This window comes from Hesperophylax consimilis, chromosome 4 (assembly GCF_061612785.1).
Source record: "Hesperophylax consimilis isolate HC1 chromosome 4, BYU_Hcon_1.0, whole genome shotgun sequence".
Lineage (NCBI taxonomy): Eukaryota > Metazoa > Arthropoda > Insecta > Trichoptera > Limnephilidae > Hesperophylax > Hesperophylax consimilis.
The window spans coordinates 36,817,563-36,842,011 of NC_142839.1; the positions used below are offsets into that span (position 1 = coordinate 36,817,563).

General features: G+C 35.9%; 2 protein-coding genes across 2 annotated transcripts; both read left to right on the forward strand.

Moving 5' to 3' along the window:
• The first annotated feature begins 833 nt into the window (after positions 1 to 833).
• On the forward strand, positions 834 to 11,171 carry Fs(2)Ket (Importin subunit beta Fs(2)Ket). Its single transcript, XM_089630908.1, has 7 exons — positions 834 to 985; positions 1,968 to 2,209; positions 4,260 to 4,440; positions 4,914 to 5,173; positions 7,548 to 7,734; positions 7,810 to 9,535; positions 9,625 to 11,171. Coding segments are annotated over exons 1-7 (2,655 nt in total). The 5' UTR covers positions 834 to 927; the 3' UTR covers positions 9,626 to 11,171.
• Positions 11,172 to 17,135: 5,964 nt separating this feature from the next.
• CarT (Carcinine transporter) lies at positions 17,136 to 23,884 on the forward strand. Its single transcript, XM_089631456.1, has 7 exons — positions 17,136 to 17,249; positions 18,336 to 18,512; positions 19,561 to 19,819; positions 19,995 to 20,627; positions 20,998 to 21,179; positions 21,272 to 21,450; positions 23,689 to 23,884. Exons 1-7 carry the CDS (start codon positions 17,151 to 17,153, stop codon positions 23,882 to 23,884), a joined length of 1,725 nt encoding a protein of 574 aa, XP_089487582.1. The 5' UTR covers positions 17,136 to 17,150.
• The last annotated feature ends 565 nt before the right edge of the window (positions 23,885 to 24,449 follow it).

Here is a 24,449-nt window from a genome sequence, read left to right on the forward strand (position 1 = left end):
GAAAACACGCTTATTCGAATGCAACGTTGTGTCAACATTTCAAAGCAATCGGAGATTTAAGATTTTTAACAAACGAACATCAACATTTTTATTTACATGTATAAGTATTTTGGTCTATCAGACTATGTGATGTCTTTGGAATATGTTGCAATCGTAAATAGAGTCTGATTTGAGCAAAACGCTATCAATAGCAACACAAATGAGTACATTTCTTAATTTTAATTAACCTCACTGTTCAACATTTACCACATTTAGAATTTACCAGTTAATATGGTGATTTGTTGTTTTTGGAAAAGTAGTGTATTATAATCTACCATAATGTTAAAATGCACGGGAAAAAACTAACAGAGCTCGTGCTAGAAGTTTGAGGTATTATTACTATTCTACAATACCTATTTGATTATGTACCTGTTAAATATTAAAAGAAATACACATTTTAAATAAAGTATCATCAAATAAATTCATTTTGGTACCTACTTTATAATTTGTCTGAAATGATATAAATAGGTAGTTCCAATTTTTTGTGAACTATTTCATATCATTTACAAACTTACCCATGCACCAACAACCGAAAAGTATATTTGATTTTTTACCATTACCATTGGTAAATTATCTGTCTACAGTTTACATATGACCTTTTGGTTTTTGGAAAAGAAAACACTCTATGGTTCCGGTCAGCGCACACGTTTAATTTAAAAATAAATTTATTTACTACTTAATTATGCACTAAAACTATTCTTAATATTTAACAAATAATTAATTCTAACTTATTGATAATGCTCATACTTTGAAAGCAAAATAATATATTTTTTTATTAAAAATGTCTACCGGAAATACTTCAGTCTATATTCATGATCGCCGATAGCTGGCTGGCATTGAAGTGTACGGTGTTGGTTAAATAAAAAGTGCACCACAAAATTACACAAAATGCACTCTGAAACGAACTTACAGCTTATCCAAATTCTTGAGAAGACTATATCTCCCGGTAAGTTTTACGTGTTTACGTTTTATTGTCACCAAAGTTATCGATAACAGAAATGTCCGTTAGAAGTTAAAACATGTCTGTCTGACTCATGGCGTAATCTTCTCGAATGAATTTTGTCTTTTCGGTGCTATGGATGCGAAGAATATTAACTTGTTACATCCTCGTTCAATCGTGTATCCTCTGTCTTTCTTAAATTGTCAACTCTAATTGTGTTGCTGAACATCATGCCGATAATGTTTCATGTATTTTCTTTACATCCGATAAATTAGTCGTATAGCCGGTTAATTTGTTATTGCACAAATAGTCTTGTTAGATGCAGAGAGCATGAGTTGATGACTTATTCCTACCAAATATCTACGCTTGTTTTTAATGTCAAATTGTTGGGTGACAATTTAGCCATGGATGTTTTTAATATTTATTACATGCTTCAAATTGTGCAACGGTTTTGAACTGCTGTTACACGCACATGAAATGTCAAATTCAGATTCATATGTTCTATTGAATAGTCTAGAATATTGTCAAATTATACATACGAATATAAGTTTAAGTTTAGACGGAATTCAATACTTCGTTTGTGTGAATTTAAATACATTGTACAATAAAGTATTATTTTGACACATGCCCAATGCTTTATCGATGCAGTGTTATCGTCATTGTCGTGATTAGTTTGAATGCTATCTGTTGATTTTTTGTTTTATTGTCAATAAATTTTCTTCCCGTGATACTACCTTACATCAAACTCTTGAGAGTCTTGTAAGTACTTTCTTTCCTTTCAATTCTGCAATAAAAACTTGGACATCGGCCTGAGCCCTAAAAACTATTTCAGTGCTGTGATTCTATATTCTATAATATCAATAATCTAACACTTACATTTGTTTGGTAAAATATTTTGTAAATTAGTTTTCAGGATTAGTGTGGAACCCTCCTTTTCAAATTGCTACAGCAAGGCATGTAAAAGTAAATTAGACACTTATATTTGCAGACAAAAATGAGTTGGAAACAGCGGAGAAGTTCCTGGAGCATGCGGCTGCCACCGACCTGGGCCGCTTCATGAAGATGCTGTCCGATGTGCTGGTTCAGGGCGGCAACAGCCAGGTCGCACGCATGGCGGCTGGCCTGCAGCTCAAGAACCACCTCACCTCCAAGGAGGAGAAACTCCGCTGCGAGTACAAAGCCCGCTGGCTGTCCATTCCTGAAGATATCAGACACTACATCAAGAAAAATGTAAGAGAAATCATTTTCTTTTGATATTGATGCCGCGATGGAAACAGTCCTACATAGTAATACATAGAAATGTTTCCATCGTAGTTTAGTGTGAATTGAGGAGAATTTTATGTACTCATCCTTTAGGTGATTAATAATAATAATAATTGGATGACTTGTATAGCGCCGTTTTTGTGCAAAATCACCTCAAGGGTGCTGTACAAACTTATAATACATTTCTACAGTGATCTATGTTACTATGATTATGTACTTAACTATTTATGGAGATAATGGAGAGATGGCTTTATACAGGTCAGTCACTCAGATAGGCGATGATTCAGTACAGTGACATATTGTTATAAGCTGATAGCATCCCTTCTACTGGAAATAGTTCACATAATTGTCTGCAACAAAACATGTCTTTTATAAGCTATAAGTATATTATTCATGTTATAAAAGTTCAAAACGCCTATGAGGTGATTTTTTCCAATTTTACTATTGATTTAGGAATTATTCCCTCTAGAACTCTTCTCCAATTTTGTCCCTCGACCAATTGCTACAGACATAACTCAATTACTTAAAGTATTCTGTGTTTTTGTCTTTAATCAGTTATACAATTTAATCTCTTGTGTAATTTGGATCATTTTAATAACACTGTTTTTGTGAAAAAATATCTAAAGAAGGCTATAAAACCATTTAAATCTTTCATATTATAAAATGAAACCAATACCTAATATTATATCTCATAGACCACTACTAATATTTCACTAGTATTTTTGTGAATTCATATTTAAATTTCCAAGTCCTCGTCTAAATCTGTCTCATTCCTTGACATTCGTTCTTTTGTCTACTAATAATAATCTTAACTTGTACCCCTTTCCATTGGTCCTACTATTCTGTACTATTCATATGAATATAGTTGACTTACATACCTCATTACATCTTTATTTTCGCAAGCATTATGCAAATTTGAGCGCTTGTAACTTGAACCTAAAACAGAAGACAGTGATAATTTATATATATTTAAAAAATATAAATGAATCAAATTTAATAATGTTGTTTAGTTCTGCAAGTATTTCAGTTTTTATTATTGTGACAGGTGTTTCAGCATTCAATACCGTTATCGAACTTTTGTAAAGCCACATTAAGAATTCTTATTTATATGATTTTTATTTACCACTACCCTGTTTTTATTTGTATGGTGTGTTTCTGGATAAATCCGATTTACTTACGAAATCAATTGTGTGAGGCCGTTCTGTTTTCCCCGTTCAATGGTGGAAAATCAGGTCAATTTGGGAGGTGGGTTTGGGTACCGCCGCCCCGGAAACGATTCATTGAATAACCAACACCTCTGCCGTAGGACACCCCAAGTGCTTTGCTACGTTTGGTGACTTAGCAGGGGTGCCCAGGTTCATCGGGTGAGGTGTTTTCAGAATGTGCCTGTCCACAAGCTGCGTAGCATGCCAGATCGAGAGAGGCTGGTTTGGGTAGACCTCTCCAACTAGTATATCTACACACCGCCTTGAGCCGCAGTGGGAGGGATATATTCATTAGTCCGTCATTCTTGAACACACTAATCTCATGATTTCTCACCATTTCTCATGATTACCCTCCCCTCTACCTTACGTAGAGGGGTGGGTAGAAATCGTACCTTTTTCCTTCCCAGAACTTGCTCTCCTTTCTTTTCTTATAAAGAACCTACACACAGCATCCACAAAGATGACATATTCCCTGAGGGAAATTATTTTCCTCAAGGCCTCCTGTGTGGGCTTAATGTAAAAAAAATTACACATTGTACAAATAAAAATGGGTTGGGTTAAATAACATCATATAAATAAGTCATGTCAAAGTGGAATAACATCAGTTTGGCCTTGAACACCGAAACAGTTGTCACTATTATAAAAATTAAAATACTTGCAGGACTTGAAAATAATATAATTATAAATAAAACACAATTAGGATAAATACAATGATGAATGTTAAGGATTGTCTCGGGCCTGCTGATGGCTGATGATGAGAGGATGATGCTTCCATTGCGACGATGTTTACATGTGGTGACTTGTCTGTTTAGATATTGGGTGCGATAGCCACGGAAGAAAGCCGGCCTAGTTCTGCGGCACAGTGCGTGGCCTATGTCGCGGTGATTGAGATCCCAGTTCGCCAGTGGAATGATGTGATTGCTAATTTAGTGGAGAACGTTGTGAGTGCGCTGGCCAGTGAAATGCATAGAGAAGCTTCATTGGAAGCTATCGGTAAGACTGCCTATCATTGACTTGACTATCATTTAATTAAACTACTCCTACTTTAAGTTACGTTGGATGACATCTATCTGATCAGTACAGCGTCTGCTTAATATCATCCCAACTGACTTACAAAATTACACTGTTGATTTGACTCTTGACAATGATTTCAGAACACGTTAAATTAATTATAATTTTCTGAACCCCGAAGGTGATTGTCTGTCCTGAAAAAAATCTTATCAGCTCAGATCGTCTTTTACCTACATGAATATATAACAATCATTATTACATTCCCTGACACTTTTCAACCCATTAAATTTGACAGCATACTTTGTAGTTGTTAAATAATAAACGGCCTACTCTTGTTACTCTTGACAATGGTTTGATAATACCTTTAACCTTTCATTTGTTCATTTCCTTCTTTATCCTAATAACCGGTGGATTATTTTGACTGCAATCTAAACCATATTGTTTTGCGATTTCAGGCTATATTTGTCAGGACATAGATTCTGAAGACTTGGTTGCCCAGAGTAACCAGATTTTGACTGCTATCGTCCATGGCATGAGGTCTGGAGAGCCCAGCAACCATGTGCGCTTTGCGGCCACCATGGCCCTGTACAACTCACTGGAGTTCACCAAGGCTAACTTCGATAAGGAGAATGAGAGGAATTACATCATGGAAGTTGTCTGCGAAGCCACACAATCTGCGGACAGGCGTATCAGTGTAGCAGCTCTACAATGCCTGGTTAGTACTCCATGACTACTTTTACATATCTAACCAACCACAGGATGATTCTGACACTCTTTGCCTCACGTTGCTTTGTTGAAGATGATTTCCTCAGATTACTCCATTTGACCATTTCCTCAGTACCAATCCTCTGGGTAAAGGAATTGGTTCTTCCCAAAAATTATATCAACTGGGAAAACATTTGTGACGACTGCAGCCATTGTTCCCAATATTTGGCCAAACGATATGTATGTATAATATCTATAATTTGTGATTATTTCTAAAAGTATCTAAGAAATAATTCAAATTTAAAATCATCTGAAAGTCTGAGAAATGTCACTTTTTAACTGTGTTATAAATAAATGAATTAGATATTCTATATATTGAAGAATCAATTCAAATATTACGATAATTACATTGTTATATGAACATAAGATAAACCAAAAAATAAACAGATATTTTGAGATTATATAAATAATATATTCAGGAATCAATTCAAATATTATGATAATTACGTAGTGATTTGGGACATAAGTTAAATCAAAAAATAAACTGATATTTTACTGAAAACAGTAAACATGAGTATACAGTAGAACCTCGTTAATTAGACATCAAAAATCAAATCAACATCCTCGGACATCAAAAATCAAATTTCGAATTGACAAATTCTCACGTAATTCGAAATTATATGAAGAAAAAAAAAAAAAAAAAAAGATGGCGAAAATCAAGTTCCTCGGCCGCCCCTTCAAATTTGGGTGGTATCTTTGGAGTAAATTCATGTTAATACGAATTATTCCCGTTTAAATCGAATTTTCGCAGCCGATTTTCGCCGCGATCGGCCCTTCAAGTTCAGTTATTCTAAGCAAATTCACAAAAATACCACACATTTCTGCGTAAATTAAATTTTCGCAGACGATTAACGTCGCGGCCGGCCCTTTAAACTCGGATATTCGAAAAATACGATATATTTATGCGTAAACCGAAATTTCGGTCACAGCCGACCCTTTAAATTCAGATAATTTAAGTAAATTTCGTTAAAATACTTCATATGTGTGAAACGAAATTTTGCGGCCGATTTCCGTCGCGCCGGATCTTTTAATTCAGATATTCGAAGTAAATTTAGTAAAAATACGATATATTTCCCCGTAAATTGAAATTTCGGAGCCGATTTCCCCCTCGCCGGATCTTTGAAATTCAGATTTACGAAATTTTATGATTTATTTTCGCAAAAATCGATTTTTTTCGAATTACACAAACAAATTTTCGAGTGCGGACAAAAATAAATTTCGAATTACGAATTAACAAATTTCGAATTAAAAAACCATTTTTATGAAAAAAAAATTTCTGTGGATATTTTTTTGGCGAAAATTTCGAATTACGCCTTTTTTAGAATTATCGGGGTTCGAATTAACGGGTTCTACTGTATAGCCTAATTTTAATTTTTTTTTTATTAATTTTAAATTTATTTTTTTTGTATTAAAACTTATGTTGGTTAGATTTTGGTTTAAGAATAACATTATTTATGGTTTGTGAATGTAAAATCGTGATGAACAAGTTAATTTCTTATCAAAATAAAATATTAGGCACAGCAACCTCACGGTTGGGTTTCTTTGCCTGTGATACCAATTCCATTATAGATTTTGTTCATATAGTTATTGGTGGGTACAGTTAAACCTGGCCAATGTTTTTATGATCACTTAAAACCATTTGTCTGGAAAGTTATTGGCTCGTAGGCAATCTTACCCCCCAGGTTCGCGTTGATGATTTTCATTCATTTAACTTTTCAGGGTTGTACAATTTACATTAACAATAAAAATTAAAATTAAAACAATGAACTCAAATATGTACATTCTAATTTTTATTGCAAATTAAAGTAGGCAGAAAATGAAGATTAAAATAGTCTTTCGAACTAACAGGTTCTCATTGAACATGAAATAATAAAAATATGCCAATTCTTGTTCGTGGAGCAAATTTAAAAATTGTTCATTCAATCTCGAGGATCACATTTTTGAATAGTCGCACAGCTGTTGACATTATTGAGGATTGTTCTTTGATGAATTTTATAATGTTTCTCTGCTTGATAAAAGCTGTTTTTCTTTGACGGCCTTTGCCGCTTCTTGTAAAGAATTTTCCTTATAATTTTTATAAGGCCTCTATCCTAACTTCGGTTTATATTTGTGAAGCATTTTCACAAGATGTGTCGTGAGGACTGAAAAATAAAATAACAGTATTTGTTAAAAAAAATATATATTTATATATCCTGAAACAAAATTGGACACGATAAAAAGTTAAGCATTACTATAATTCAAATGGAAACCAGTATCAAAAATAAGCAGTTCCTCAGAAAAGGGATCTATATGGACTGTCTCTAATCAATTTATTTCCATTTCAGGTGAAAATCTTATCCCACTACTATCACTACATGGAGCCGTACATGGGCCAAGCCTTATTCCCCATTACTTTAGAAGCCATGAAGTCTGATATTGATGACATCGCCCTTCAGGGAATTGAGTTCTGGTCCACAGTCAGTGAGGAAGAAATAGATTTATCAATTGAAGAATCAGAAGCAATGGAATCAGGTTAGTTTCACTCTCATTAATCATGTCTTGTAATATTATGTCTGTTGCCACGCTTATTTCATGAATATATTTCAGGTTGCCCTCCTGTGCGTACGTCCCGCCACTACGCTCGAGGCGCTCTCCAGTTCCTGACGCCGGTCCTGATGCACAAACTGACCAAGCAAGAAGATTCCGACGACTGGAACCCATGCAAGTCGGCCTCTGTCTGCCTGATGATCCTATCCAATTGCTGCGAGGATGATATCCTTCCTTATGTCTTTCCATTTATTGAAGAGAATATTAAATCTGACCACTGGAGGTTCAGGGATGCAGCGCTCATGGCATTTGGTTGTGTCCTGGGAGGACTCCAAACCAACACACAAAAGCCCCTCGTGGAGCAAGCTATGCCCACTCTTATTCAGTTGATGTACGATGCAAACGTTCATGTCCGAGACACCACAGCTTGGGCGCTGGGCCGCATCTGTGAAATCATCCCTAATGCTGTTCTCAATGAAGCGTACTTCAAACCTCTGCTGGAGGCCTTAGTCAATGGTCTCAACGCCGAACCTTCCGTTGCTGCTAATGTCTGCTGGGTGTTCAACAACCTCGCGGAGGCCACATACGATGCTGCTAAGATGAACTGCACATCCGACGTACCCCCCACGTATCTCATGTCCGAGTGCTTCAACTTCATCATCCAGCGTCTCCTGCACAACACTGACCGCCCTGACTCTGGGCAGCACAACCTAAGAACCAACGCTTATGAGGCCCTCATGGAGATGGTCAAGTTTTCTCCTAGAGATTGCTACGCAACCGTGCAACAGACTACCCTGATCATTCTCGACAGGTTACAACAAGTTCTTCAAATGGAGAAACACATATCTGGACACAACGAGCGCTCTCAGTTTAATGAATTACAATCACTTTTGTGTGCCACTTTGCAATCTCTCCTGAAAAAGGTGACGCCGGATGATGCTCCCAAGATATCTGACACGGTCATGCAGGCCGTCCTTACAATCTTTAGTTCCAGCAGTGGCAAGGTGGGAGGAATCCAGGAGGACGCCATGATGACCGTGTCTAGCTTGGTGGATGTGCTGCAGGAAGGCTTTATCAAGTACATGGAGCTGTTCAAGCCTTACCTCTACATGGGCCTCAAGAACCACCAAGACCACCAGGTGTGTGAGGTGACCGTCGGCCTCGTGAGCGACATCTGCAGAGCCATGAAAAAGAAGATCTTGCCCTATTGTGACGACCTCATGACCCTCCTGCTAGAGAATCTGCAAGATAGCAATATCCACCAATCGGTGAAGCCACCCATATTCTCGGTGTTTGGAGACATTGCCATGACAATCGGAGTGGACTTTGTCAAGTACTTGGAAGTAGTAATGAAGATGCTGTTCCAAGCTTCCTTAGTCCCCATGAACCGTGCCGACCCGGAGATGATAGAGCACCTGGATAAGCTCCGGGAGAGCATCCTGGAAGCATACACCGGGATTGTGCAAGGGTTCAAGGGAGACGAGAAGGAGCAGCGCTCGGAAATCAACATGTTGGAGCCGTACATAGTAAACATAGTGAACTTCATGGTAGCCGTAGCAGTGGACCCTGAGCACACGGAGAACCAGCTGGTGTCAGTAGCCGGGCTAGTCGGAGACCTGTGCGCCTTTGGGGTGCCCATGCTGCAGTTCCTGGACGTGAAGCCCATCACCGACATCCTCAACCTGGGTCGGCGCTCCAACACCTCCCGCACCAAGACCACAGCGCAGTGGGCCTCTCGGGAAATACGCAGGCTCAAGAGTCTGGCCCCGCAGGTGGCCACTAGCTGGTGAGTTATCTGCCACCTCTATTGGTTATTACCTTGTCGATATGTAGCACCTTGCCAAGGCTAATTCTTACCCTTTCATTTCGTTACAGATTCTGCTCCGCAACATAGATGGAGATTCGAAGTAATTCAGTTAAGAAATATATCAATTTCCGACACTCTATATCAGTTCTATCCAAAGCTACTCAGAAGTAAAACTGAAATGATATAGTGTTTTAGTTATGTTGATTATCATCGTTTCACAATTCTCAGTGCACAGTCAGAGAAGATGTTATTTTCCAAATACGAGATAGTCTACAATAATTCCGTGCAACAAATAGAGAGTGAAATTTATTCTACGGAGAAAGAGTTTTCTGTTGATGGCTGTATTCTGAGTGGACGTGGTATCAGGAAGCTTAAACACATATTATTAGCGAGTGAAGTGGACTCGCAGCGCGGAAAGAGAAATAGTGATCAAATCAGATGTGCATGTGTGTGAAGTATTTAAATTGTATTGAAGGACGACCATTGACTTGTGCGCGACGATTGAAAGGGAAATGGAGTTGTTTAGTTTGTGTGTTCTGTACGGTTGGTTGAGGCGCGGGGAGGGGAAGGGAAGGGAAGAGGAACAGGAGGCGCGCAGGCGGACAACATTCCCTATACAAATACTGTCTGTCGGCGGCTCTCAGCACAAAGCACCAGCAGGCTGGTCCACCCTACCACAACCCACCCTCGCTTTACTTTAAATTAGGCTATGGTCTCGGTGACTCGGATTAGTTCACCTTCTAGACTAGACAGTGTATCGAGGAAATTGATTGTTACTAAATGACTTAGACTTATTTGCTTTAACTAAACAAGAATCGATTATGTCGAAACTGTGATTTGGGAGGGCTCTGATTTGCCGTCGTCTCGACCGCCAAGAGCCGAGCCGACGTTTGTTGTAACATAATGTTTTAGATAGAATTTTGCAGGGTCTGAAGAGGAGCCCTCCCAACTTAAACAATTCCTGATTGTGTGATATTGCGTCCTATGATATCCTAGTGAATAAGGAATTCCGAATGTAAATATGTTAGGTGAGAGAATGCTTCCTGCGAATGGAGATGGATGAATGCTTTTCTACAAGTGAGTGCGATACAATAATAAAATGACGGTGACTATTAAACGTAAGACAAACTAAACGAATCTGTATATTTGGTTGAATGACTTGTTATTTGATATTATGTTAATGTTGATGAAAGAGTGCTTGCTAGTGACGCAGTGTTTAAGAATGTTATGTATTTTCAGAGGAGTTTAACGAGCGTGAGATTTGCGTGCAGATGAATGTTTTCTATTGACTCTTGTGTATGCGAGAGAGATGCTTGAAGAAGATCGTCGATGTTTAGTGCCATGCGACTGTTTGTTCCAGACTCCAGGTCTTACACCCGCTAAACAACTAACTATTATACCCGGAACTGTACCACCCACCTTTTTGTCTCGCTAAATGAATCCATTATAAATCCTAAATTAACCCATCATTTCAAGTTTGGATTATAATTATGTTATGTATTTTTGTAGAAATATTAATTGAATTTCTTCTCAATCGCGCTCTTATTTCCATTTAGGACTATCACTGAACCTTTCTGTAAAGGACTTGCAGGAATTCAATAAAAGAATATTCATTATCCGACTTGTTGTTTCTATCATTCGTCCTACTCTCTCCTCACAACATTCTCCAATGTCACCCCCCTGTGACTGGGCCCACAGATTCTGGAGAATGGGACAGTAGCTATTTTCAACCCGGAATTTGGTAGATTATAATATACTATTTTTATAAATATATAAACACATTATCTGGTGAGACAGTGCAATTTACAAACACTTTATTTTGCAAAAGACAAAAATAGAATCAGATGGTGCACAGCGAAAATTTTGCATCTGGACATCAACAGGTAATAACATCAGTTTCAATGTGAAGTAAAGCAAAATCATCTGTTTTGGTTTAAAAATTTTGATAGCATATTTGAAATTCATATTGTAACTAATTAAATACTGCGAGTAGAACACATCTTAGGCAGTCAATCAAGTAGTCTTTTAATAAGCTTAGAAAAAAATAAAGTATCAGTCGTAAAAAAAATTACTTTAAGCGTAAAATCTTCTATTTATGAACCCCTTTCAGATATGGTTGTATTTTATAATGTGGCAGTTGTTCTTTAGATTATGATGGGAAATTTTTTCCTCAACTTTACAAAATAAAATAAAACGTGAATTTTGACCATGTCTGTTTGCATAGATTATTATATTAAAACAGACGATCGGTGTTATGCGAGAATTTCAACTTTATAGCCATCTGCGTGATCATCCGATCGCCGTAATAAATATCATAGTCATCAAATCAACTTGCTTAGGTTTTTGTCGTTGACTGTATTTTTATAGTAGCAAATAATCCACTGCTTTCTAATGAGATTAAGGAGAGGTCAGTATTGTAACTATTATGAGCTTGATAAAAGATTAACCCATCATGTTTCATATTCTCAATTAAATCAGGAGACGCAAATGAAATGATTTCTTCCATTTGTATCGCAATAAAATGTAAGTATGTATGTGTACTGAGCATTAGAAAGGAGATATTTGTACAGCGCGTGTAAGGTGATTTTTCACACAAACAATGCTATACAGGTTGTCCCAACAAATAGTTTCAAGCGGAAGTCCAGAGTTGAGCACCCCTAGGGCTACCAAAATCACCCCCATGTATGTTCTGCAATTTTTTTTGTAGTTTTTTAGTTGTGATTTTTTTTTGAAACCTTGACTTACAAGAGATTATTGATAACAGATGCATTAATTATTGAGATACATGCTTGATTTTTGTTTTTCTAATTAGGTGAATAGTATGTCTTGTAGATGACACAAAACAAATTGTGGGCAGATCTGATACCATTGTTCCATAAATAAATGTAGAATCCCAAAGTTAGTTGAAATTTTCGAAGACGATTTAAAAAAAAAATTTTTTTTAATAATAACTCCACACAGGAGGCCCTGAAGAAAATAATTTCCCTCAGGGCCTATGTCATCTTTGGGGATGCTGTGTGGAGGGTCTTTTTGTGGAGAGGAAGGAGTGAACATGGGTCTTGAAGAGTCCCATGTTGTAGGAGAGAGGAAACACAGCGGCCGGCAGTTCGTTCCACAGCCGAACTGTTGAACTTAAGAACGAATCGTAGAAGCGACCCGTTCTCATGTGACAAATGTCAACTGTGTACAAATTTAAACAAAAAAGCCACTGAAAAAATTCCGCCCAAACCTTTTTAAAAACTTTTGCCGATTTCATCAGCTGTTTACCCTGTAAATTTATTAGAGCTATCTCTACGATGACGTACTTAAAAAAAATTTGAAAGCATCACTCCAAAAAAACCATTTGGGTGAGCGAAATAAAGGTGAATAATAATTGTCATTAATTGTTTATTATTGAATCAGTCGACCAGCTTAATACAAATCCTACATCTTCTTAAAAAGTATTGTTCAGTATTATTATTTTTATTCAAGTATTATTTCAGTCGCATGAACACTTCGTTTTTATTGTTTCTTCTGCCTGTCTCAATTTTTTTCATAACTCCGCTAAGTTTATAATTTCTTCGGTGTAAACTAACTGATTGTAATAACTTTTAAATAATTAAGGTCAAAATTGAGACAGGCAGAAGAAACAATAAAAAACCAACAGAGTGGCATTCATGGCTCTACCTCTGGTCTTCCGCTTGACACTATGTATAAATCATGCAAATACTATTATAGCACAATGTACATATAGCGTTATGTTGTATTTTGATTCTAGTATTAAAATGTACCTGTACATTATTGAATGCGTAGGTGTTTAGATAGGGTGACCAAATTTCAGGTGTCACTATCATTATTACTTGATGCGCGAGGCAGAAAAGTTTTAGGGCGGAGAAATGTATAAAATTACAAAAAACTTTTATATAATATTTTTTTCTGTGTGAAATTGAATTTTTCAATATTCTTATAATTGTCAAAATGATCATTCTTGTGATAATCAATCAGCCTTACATAAATAATGACACCAAGAATATTCACCTTTCAATAAGGCTTTATTATGTATTTATATTCTTTTTATTATTATAAGTAAGCTATTCTTATTCATGCAGTTTTTGCCATAAGATTGTGCAATATTGAATTTCAAAACAACACAGTCGCCGCTTAATTTGCTCAAAATTGTTTTGACTAACTTGATACATAGTTATTAAGCGAGTGACCAGATCTGAAGAGCCAGGTTTCCTCTTCCCTCTCCTCTCCCTTGAGCCCCACAACATACCCTGACTGACCAGTAGGAACCGGCAAGAATATTCAATAAATAAAAATACATTTTTGCTAAGGCCGACATGAAGATAATACCGTACTTGATAGTGTGAGATTTTTTTTTTCAAGAAACCCAGTAGAAGTAATATCCAAAGGCAAAATGAATGTATAAGGTCGACGCTGCAATTGCAGTGCTTCATGACGTGCGTGGGCACAATTCAACACTGCAATTGCAGGGCTCCAGCTTCTAAGGGTTAAGGATGCCATGGGGCTGTTGGGTGTTATCACATTATTTAATCAGATTCCAATTTATATTGTACTTACTTATTTAACCTTGTTTTGAATGGTCACCCTAATATGAAAGTTGTAAGGATTCCCTCTAGACTTGTAACACCAACGTCACCTTAGTTCGCTATGGCCGACACCACGGAGTGCCTGCAACCCTCGGGGGGCACACATAAATCTGTAAGTTTATATTTCATATCCCTTCAACTATATCCTTCAACCTGCAAGGCCTGATTGGTATGTCAAGGTTTTTATTTATTTTTTATGACATTCTTTGTCTAAAATCACTTCTATTTAAAATAATTTGTAGGCACATAAGGCAATATTTTATTTTTAATTATTGAAGACAATATTAGCAATTCTTGAATGAAAATTTGAAACAGAAAAATCAGAAAAAGATACGGTCACATCTAGGACTTAAACCCAGGAAGGCGCCCCGGCAAGGCGAGAGTCCTAGATGAAACCGTATCTTTTTCTGATTTTTTCTGTTTCAAATTTTCGTTTAAGAATGGCTATTATATAATAGCTAAAATTGTCTTCAATAATGACGTTTTACTTTTAAGTTATTCCAAAAATAAATTGTTTATTTATTAGTGTCACTTAAAGTTCGCCAGTGTTTGGTACATAATGATCCCATAATATATCGATTATAAATACTATAATTCTAGCCAGTATGTATTTAAATGTATAATAGAATTTTATTTTCTTTAAAATTTCAGTAACATATTTTATAACTATCAGGTTAGGCCGTTTCTGCAATATTTTTTCTTACTGAACCATTGAAATAGGTGGGAAATAAACTGATTATTTAAAAGTCCATTGCTGTAATGACACTAGAAATCACCGCTGAGTATTTTGACTGCTTTATAAAATAATTTTTTAATGCTACTGCTCAGAGAGGCGTTGAAAATTCGTCCTCTTTCCTGAAAAAATATGTATGTAGATATGTAACGGAAAGGTGAGTTATAACGGAGCGCTCAGTAGCATGACTATATCACAAAGAAAGTCAAGAGCCAAGAGATTTGATATTGATATTTAGATGAGACATGATGTGAAAAAATTGTTTTCACTTGTTTACCTATAATTAGTCCATCGCTCTGATGCCTGAATAACCGGAAACTACCGAATTCAGTCAATGTGCACTGCTATTCGCATAATAATAGTGGAACATGTTTCGATGAGATATTAGTACACAATAGGACCCCTATGATTAAACCCATAATTTCTCACAGGTCTTCGTTATTATGTTATATTGGTGACAAGTGGGTGTAAAAATTAATATATTCTTCTGGGTATACATTATAGTAATTCAGTAAAGGTACATGTCTAGAAGACAATGTAATACATATTATTGACTAGCTGTACACCACCACGCATTGCTGTGGCTCAGTCTGTCTGTGCAGATAGAGAAACAATAGCGCATGTTACTTTTACATCCAACAGATGGCTCTGTTTAAAAAAAAAGCATGTGTGTCCGACAGATGGCGCTGTTTTTTTTTTTAAAACATGTTTTTACCTGTCACAGGTGGCATCTATATAATATAGGTATATAAAAACACATGCATATTTGAATGCAACGTTTTGTCAAAATTTCAAAGCAATCTGTGAAGAACTTTCGAAGATTTTGAACAAACGAACATTTACATTTTTATTTATATAAGATAGATGGAAGATAAAGTCTTTGTACGCGATACAGAATAAAACATAACTATAACATTAATATTGTAAGGTTGGTGGTACGTACCGATACAAGTAATTATTAACCTGTTCTACTGAGGTAAGTGAGTTTTGAGTAGTTTACCTGATTTAATACCCTGCAGACCTGCGTGGTTCACAAATTTATAGTGTTAACCTTTCCACTGCATTATTTTATGTGCAATTTCAGTAATTTGTATCTTTTAAAATTATTATAATCTGATTGTATTGTATTGTATTGTACAAAATATTGTTACGGTACTGTTAGGAAGCCGAAACAAACTAAGTGGAAAACAAAAAAATTGTGTTTCATTTTATCATTCTTTTAATCACTTAATGCTAGGGTTTTTTTATAGTAAGTGTTTTAAAAAAAAACAGGTTATTAAAACGATGCATTCATACATACACGAAAATGTGAAAACAATATAGTAAAAACGAAATAAGCAGCTCAAAAACACGAGCGATCTCTGAGGCAAACTGCAGGCAAATTAAAACTGCGTAAAATACACGCTAACTTTTGACGAGCCTCACTCGTGTTAGCTAAAAATAGAACGCTGCGAGTGGAAACCGGCGAGCGTCACTCGAGCTAGCAGAAATTGAAACGTATTTTTGGAGCGCGCAAGCGTGACTCGTTCAAAAGTATTAAGTGGTTAATAATGATATTTTGATGATTTGTATAGCCCCGTTTTTGTGCAAAATCACCTCAATGGTGCTTTACAAATATATGATACATTTCTACAAATATCTATCTTATTACTAACTATAGACTAGTCAAACTATTATCAATTTATGGATAACAGCTATAGCCATATGTACAATGCATTTGATTGATGAACGTGATGCTAGAATGTACATAGGTTATTGTTATTATTTATTTACATTTTATACAGGCAGATAATATACAGTACCATACTTACTCGGTAAGTCACTTGAGATTAAAACTGTTTATTGTTTATTAGAGAAATCTAGATACAGTTCGAACTCACAGGACATAATTGGACTTTCAGGTATTTATTTTAATATGTGCTTTTGTTTCTAATGAGCCTGTTTTCAGCAGAAACATCTTTTTCATCTATCTATGAGGGTTCTAAGAAAATTATATTCACACTAGCTTAAGTTACAATTTGTAAAAATTAAATTGTTGGGGTTTGAGAAATATCATTTAGCAGTGTTGAAATATTAAAACTTTACTGTTTTGTAATGGCAAATGGTCCCTGAAATATTAAAAAATGTGATCCAGAGCCGAGATGGAATGGACTTGGACGATCTGCTCCCCCACGTGGGTGAGTTTGGGCTGTACCAGAAGCTGCTCCTCTGGCTGGTGTGTCTGCCAGCCTGTATCCCCTGCGGCTTCGGGGCCTTCAACCAGCTCTTCATGACAGACACTCCGGAGCACTGGTGCAAGGTGCCCGAGCTCATCAACATCACGGGACTTACGCCCCTACAGAGGAGAGAGATCACTATTCCGCAAGAAGTAAGGGTACCATGGCAAAGTCTATTATTACATAAGTACACTCCACGCAGATCATAAAGCCTCTAGATTCAGCGGGAAAAGGGTTAAAACCAGTTTTTCATAAATTTATCTTCCAGCAATTGCTTGTACAAAGTAGAAGGAAATGAGGTTTCAGGGGCAAATGGATTTCTGATACCAACTTTTAATGTATGGCAGAGAGGCTGTTAGAAGAATGTTTACTTTTTTATTTAAATAATATGCCCGTACGTGCTTTTACAATATAATAATTTAGTAGAACAGTAAACATTAGAACATGGAAACGATGTGGCAACACCAGTGCTGTGCTCGTAACTTAATTTTTAAGCACAAAAAAAGTGTACATATTAAAAACTTATTTTTTGATTCGATTGAGTCGAGTTTGTTGTCAACAATAAAAGTTTATTTTTATCTTAGGCTGGGTAAATCAGGGCTGTTTATAATACCATTAACAATTTTAAAAATGAAAGAGTATTAATAATTTCAGTTCTTTCATTAAGTGGTTGTAATTTAGTTTCCACAGGTAGACTGAGTTAATATATCTTAGAAATTTGTGCTGAATTTTTTCAATGGAATCTGAGTGGATTTTAAAGTGAGGGGACCACATAGAAGAATTATTTTGGACTTGACTACGAACTAAAGAAGAATATAAGATTTTTAATGTTGAAATGTTCAGGCTCTGCCATTATGGAAAATTTAGTAAAACCATGATCGTGCCTCATGAATGAGGATATCCAAAAAATGCAACACCGGATGCCCGAGGAAGACATGGCATGACTGAGTGAATCAAGTACTGCATGTCAAGAGTCAGAATAATGATGCATGAATGTGAATGAAGCAAGTTGTGTGGCAGTTTATTCACTTTTCCTAAGTATTATTTAGTTAAAGTGAATTATTTGCCATTCAGTTCATCAATCCCCAGATTAGCAGGTATATGAAGTACTTTTCACTAATCCCACTTCATCCATATCACATATTCAAAGCTACTTTAGTTTAATTGGATTATGTAGTGGCCCGTCCGCTTAACCTGAGACAGACAGGGGTATCATGTTTATAGGTGTTGCTTTTAAGGTGGACAATAATGGCACATTCAGCAAGTGCTCCAGGTACGCTGTGAACTGGTCGGAACTGATACAGCGCCATCAGGATCCCGCCCATATTCTGCCCAACTTGGACTGGGAAGTGGAACCGTGCTACGATGGCTGGGAATTTGACCAGTCGGAAGTTCAGTCTTCTATTGTCATTGATGTAAGTACCCGTATTGGGAAATGTTGCATCAAAATGGGGGGAGAGCAAAATGAATAGAGCTCTATTCAAAATGGGGAGAGAGCGATAAAGAATAGAACTCTATTCAAAATGGGGAAAGAGCGAAAATCAATAGAACTCTATTCAAAGTGGGGAGAGAGAGAAAATCAATAGAACTCTATTCAAAATAGGGAGAGAGCGAAAATGAATAGAGCTCTATTCGGATTTGATCCCACACTAATATTATAGTAATTTTTTTAAACAACAGTTACAAGTAAAAAATTTCATGCTATATTTACCAGAAGAGTCCTGTGAACACTAAACATCAGGTACAAATAAAGTTTCTAATTTTCTCATATTAAATAAATCTGAATCAAAATTTCCTCTAAAATCATATTATTTGTAGATTAGGTGATTATTAATTATTATTAGGTGATTTTATAAAGCATATATTATAAGCAACATTTTTAAAATTTAAATAAGTAATTATACAATTTGTCCAAAGAATCGTCTCTATCTCAATGACAATTCTTTTTCAAACTTACTTCAGGTAGGTTATTGATTATTCCGATTTAACAGTATCCAACACGGCTTTCATCTTGAAACAGAAATGGAATGTACAAACAAATTACAGACAGACGAAATGCAAAACAGTCAAGTTAAAGCAGGCCTTCGCTACGCTCAATAAATTACAAAACTGCCTGTTTATTTATATTTATTGTCAAGAAAAATTTCGAAGGACATTAATCTATTACATTATGTAAATTAATTTTAAATCATTTGATTTTACCTAAGAATTATAATTCATTGTATGCAGGGAATAATATTTGTTTAAATAGCAGTATTCTATTGAACAGAATTGAAATACGATTTAGAAATATATATATTCATTTGGAGTTAGCTTCCCGGAAGAAACAACTCTGTGCAAAATTTTACACTCCGTATGCTGTATGTATTCCATTCAATCACTGTTTTCGAAATGATTGCAAAAATTTTTAGAAATCTAATACTTTTCTTTATAATCTTTACTGAATCTGTGAATGTATTCCAGTTTGATTTGGTCTGCGATCGTGCCATTTATCCAACCCTCGGATTGGTGGCACTCAATGTGGGGGGGCCCATAGGAGTGTACGTATTTGGAATATTGAATGACAAAATAGGACGGAAGAAGTCTTACTTCAGTTGCCTTACTATTCTCATAGTTGGTAGCCTGCTCACTGCAACTGCGCAGAGTTACTGGTGGTGGGCGGGAAGCAGAGTCATTGTCGGTCTCACCATTCCTGCCGTCTATCAAATACCTTTCATCATTTGTAAGAAATTAATCATACTAATTAGTATTATTACTCATTGTTACAATACAATTTACTTAAGACCCGACAAGTAACTATGTATAGAATGAAGGAATGAATACAATTGATATGTATGTATGATAGATATACCAGTATTCAATGCTTTAAATACATCATTTTACATTTGTACTTTTAGCTCTAGAATTGGTTGGACCAAACTATCGTTCCTTTATCACTGTAATGACTTGCATGTTTTACACAATGGGGCTGATATTGCTGGCCGGGATCACATACATGGTGAGAGATTGGAGCAATCTGGCTTACGTAACCTCAGCACCATTTATCCTCTACTACATCTACTGGTTCTTCCTACCTGAGTCTCCGCGGTGGTTACTAGCCAAGGGTCGGCTCGAAGAAGCCTCTGAAATTCTCGAAACTCTGGCAAAAGTGAATGGAAAAGCTTTGCCTGAATCTTTGAAGCAAAAACTCAAACAGTTGATGATGATGGAAAGAACCGTGAGTGAAGAACAGAGAGCTGCCAGTACACCAAGCTCATTTGCTTTGTGCAAGACCCCAAATATGAGATTAAAGACCTGCTTGATCACGCTGAATTGGTTTGCAAGTGAGATGGTGTATGTGGGTTTGAGTTACTATGGGCCTTCTCTTGGAAGCAATACTTATATGAGCTTTTTTCTTTCGTCCATTGTTGAGATTCCCAGTTATCTTGTTTGCTGGATTCTGATGGACCGTTGGGGGAGAAGATGGCCACTCTGTACTTCAATGGTGTTGAGTGGGATTAGCTGCATTATCACTGTCCTCTTACCCGAAGGTACCAATTAAAATATAAATCCATTATTATCATTGAAGAAGATAATACAAATAAATCTAAAAGAATAAATTCATTTGAACTTCGTAATCATTCAAAAAGTTAACAGCCAAAAATATTGGAGAAATTAGTTGAAGATAGAATTGTTAAATCTGAATTTGAAACATGCGGTCGAATAAAATTACATAAAATAATTAGTTCCCAATACGATTTTATTTTCTGTGTCTTGTTCTGTTTTATATTTATTAGTGTTATCTTCTTCTTCAATGATATATTACATTGATGGGTGTAACATTGAAAAGTTATTCCAATAAAATTGACAATTATTATAATTCACTGCAAGATAAAAACCAATGTTTCAATTTTATTTCAGATGCAATCACGGCAACACTCATCCTATTTCTAATTTCTAAATCCCTTATTTCTGCTTCATTTTTGATTATCTATCCATTTGCTGGAGAACTTTACCCAACTCAGCTTCGTGGAATAGGAATAGGAACTTCCGCGTACATCGGTGGGCTTGGTTTAATTATCATTCCTTTCATTACCTATCTGGTAACTATTTCCACAACATTATCTTTCTATTCTGACCTTCCAACTACTTACTACTGTGACATTATGTGGACTAATTATATAAATATTAACAGGGATCAGAGAACTTAAAGATGCCACTTGTTATAATGGGAATTGTGTCGGCTATCGGAGGGGTGGCTGCTCTCCGCTTACCAGAAACTCTGCACCACAAACTTCCGCAGACCCTCGAGGAAGGGGAAGAATTTGGAAAAGACTGGTCCTTTGCTGATTGTGTACGATGCATTCCACTTAGGTACGCCAATATTTTATTTTCATCTTAAATATATTTTTTAAGTTGTTAAAAAGTTTGATAAAACGCACAGCTAATATTTTGAATACGTTTTGAGATTTTCACGGCCAAAAGTATTATAGTGATTTTGGGGTATTATGCCACAGGAATGCGATACTGCTGTGATTGTTCCAAGCTACGATCATACTTTTTTCACATTGGAAATTTTTTTCTTCTATGATATTACTGTTACTAAAATTTTTTTCTACGATGATTCACGTATACAGGCATAATTATTTTTATTAAAAATTAATAAAATACTTCATTTTAACCACTTTTATTGTTTATTACCAACATGTTTCATATATAATTATTTTTCTTAAATCGAAAATGTACCTACATTTTTGACTTGAATGTAAATTTTAATTCTTGCATTTTATGCAAATCCCTTTCCAACTACTACATAAATATATTATTTTACCTTTTGTAAGGCCTAGCCTCAATCGCGATTTCTAGTCGCGGTGACCGCGATGAATTTTTGGGAATAAAACAGACTGGAAAATAAAGAACAAAATATACACAAACCATAAACACTCTAAAGGTGCATATAAACACTCAAGCTGAACTGCCCAACGGAACCATGACTTATGGGAAAGGAACAAAGCACCCGCAAAACTTGAAAGGCGTGAAACGCCGCTTGCGGTTGCTTCGCATCCTTTCCGTAATTCGTTGCTCGGCTCATGTGTTTTCTCCTGTCAGCAAAAGATCTTCTTTTTTATTATATTAACACTATTCTTTGTTTATTATTATTTTATTAGAGGATCAAACCACCATAGAACAATAATGTAAAACAATAATCTCTAAATGGTATAAAACAAAGTGGCTATCCGCGTCTGTTTGTGCGTTTAGTTCTTCTAAACTACGCAACGGATTTTGATAGGGTTTTCACTATCATTTAGAAAATTTATTTCGAAAGGTTCATATACATAATACATGCATATTATATTTATAGAAAGTAGATAAAAGTCGATGTTCTGTGATCAAGTCGTAAAAAATATTTTCGGGTGCTTACATTGCTAACGCTGACTAAACCTTATGAGATACATCAAAATAATGTAATACGGAATTGTATATCTTAAAAGGGCCTACAGAAAAATCGAAGATGGTGTATGTCTAACTCCTAAAGATAACCCCCAGCAACGCCAAGTACAAGTCAGCTAGTATTGTAATATGTAGAATTTAGATCTAAGAACTGGTATAATAACCTAGTGAGGTGTATATGGTGAGTATATATATATATATTTTTTCCATAATATTAAATTAATATCACTTCTCAAATAATTTATATGGTAACATATGAAACTGCTTACTGCGGTTTAAAGCCAATAAATCCACCTAGATTTCATCGTTTATCCCATATTTTTAGGTTCTATAAATTTGGCACATTATGGCAAGTAATCGCTCAAAACGCTTTTGCAAACTCGCTCGAGTCGATATAACAAAAATAAATAATTTATACCATTTAAAAAAAAAAAAAAGTTTTTTTTTTTTAATTGATTCATCAATAACAAATAATGACAACACGGAAACAATCCATTCCAGCAGAAGAATGTTTGTCAGTAACTTTAGTAATCCTGCCATTACACGCGTCAGTATTTTGCATTAGTATTCGCTGATCAGTATACAGATAACAGCCGTCAGTATTTGTATGCCATTACACAATATCAGTATACTGACGTCAGTATTGTCAGTAATGTCGCAAGAATCCCGTACGAGACGCTTTTAATGTAATGGATCCGAAAAGAAAAGCCTGTGTTGCTATCATTTTGACTTACAAACGTTTCGGTACAAAGAAAAGAGTAAGTAAAGGACTGGCTTCTCAAAAAAGTTGATTTCTCACATTTTAATTTAATGGATGAAATTTTGCTGACTGCTCCACACGACTATAAAAATCATTTTAGCATGACAATAAGAATTTCAAGAATTTGCTAGAGGCCAGGCCTTAAACTATTAAAACGGAAGATACCTACCACTATTAACCTGCAACACAATAAATGGTTTTGAAGAAAAAAAAATAGTACACAAAAAAATGCTCTTTTCTTGCCTTCATCCATATAAGTTCACGGTCATGATCGTAGCATTTCAGCCAGCTTACTCCAATCTCGGTGCAGCTGACACAAGTGTGTTTTGGGGACTATGAACACATAATCTGAGGATAGGGAGGACGTTATAAAATTTTTACATTTGTGTGAAATTTTACAGGCCAGTTGTTCCCGTATCTGGGTCCTACGAAGATCTGGAACAGCTGGAGATGAGCCAAATGCATGTCTCCGATCTTCGGGATGAAGCTAGTCCGGTACCGAGAAGGAATTCCATGAGAAAGCTAATAAGGCAGACCAGCGTTATGGACACACAGAGAGACATTGATGGCTCTATGAGATTGACTTATTGGTTTTAATAAAGTTATAGCATCAATGTTTTGTTTGATGTAAAAAATGATTGAATAAATAATTTTAGTTGCACAAGCAGCAGTCCTTCATTTAGTAAGTTTCGATTTCCTTCTAAAATATTGCTCGGAACGGATGCACAAAAAATTGCAGAGGGATACTTTAATACAGTTGGTATTTATAGGGTAACCCAAGATCATTCAACTATTGTTATTTACTTCACAACAAATGCTCCAGTTGTTTAAACTTCTGTAAAATAACTTTTTTTATGTGAATACTGCACAAGAGTCCCAACTGCTCCCAAAAATCTGGAGCCAGTGAGGCTAAGGGTGAAGGTAGTACCTAGCTATATTTTGTGAGGCTGAAGGTAGTAGGGAGGGGAAGGAGATGGGAAGAGGATGGCGGGAAGTACCTGGCTATTCAGATCTGGTCACCAAACACGGCTAAAGCCATTTCAAGCAATGTTTCAAATCTGAATGGTGGTCTTACACCAGGGTAATACTGAAAGTATCTTCCACTCTGGAACATGCCACAAATATACCTTAGATTATTTAAATTATTAAATTGTGAAATAAC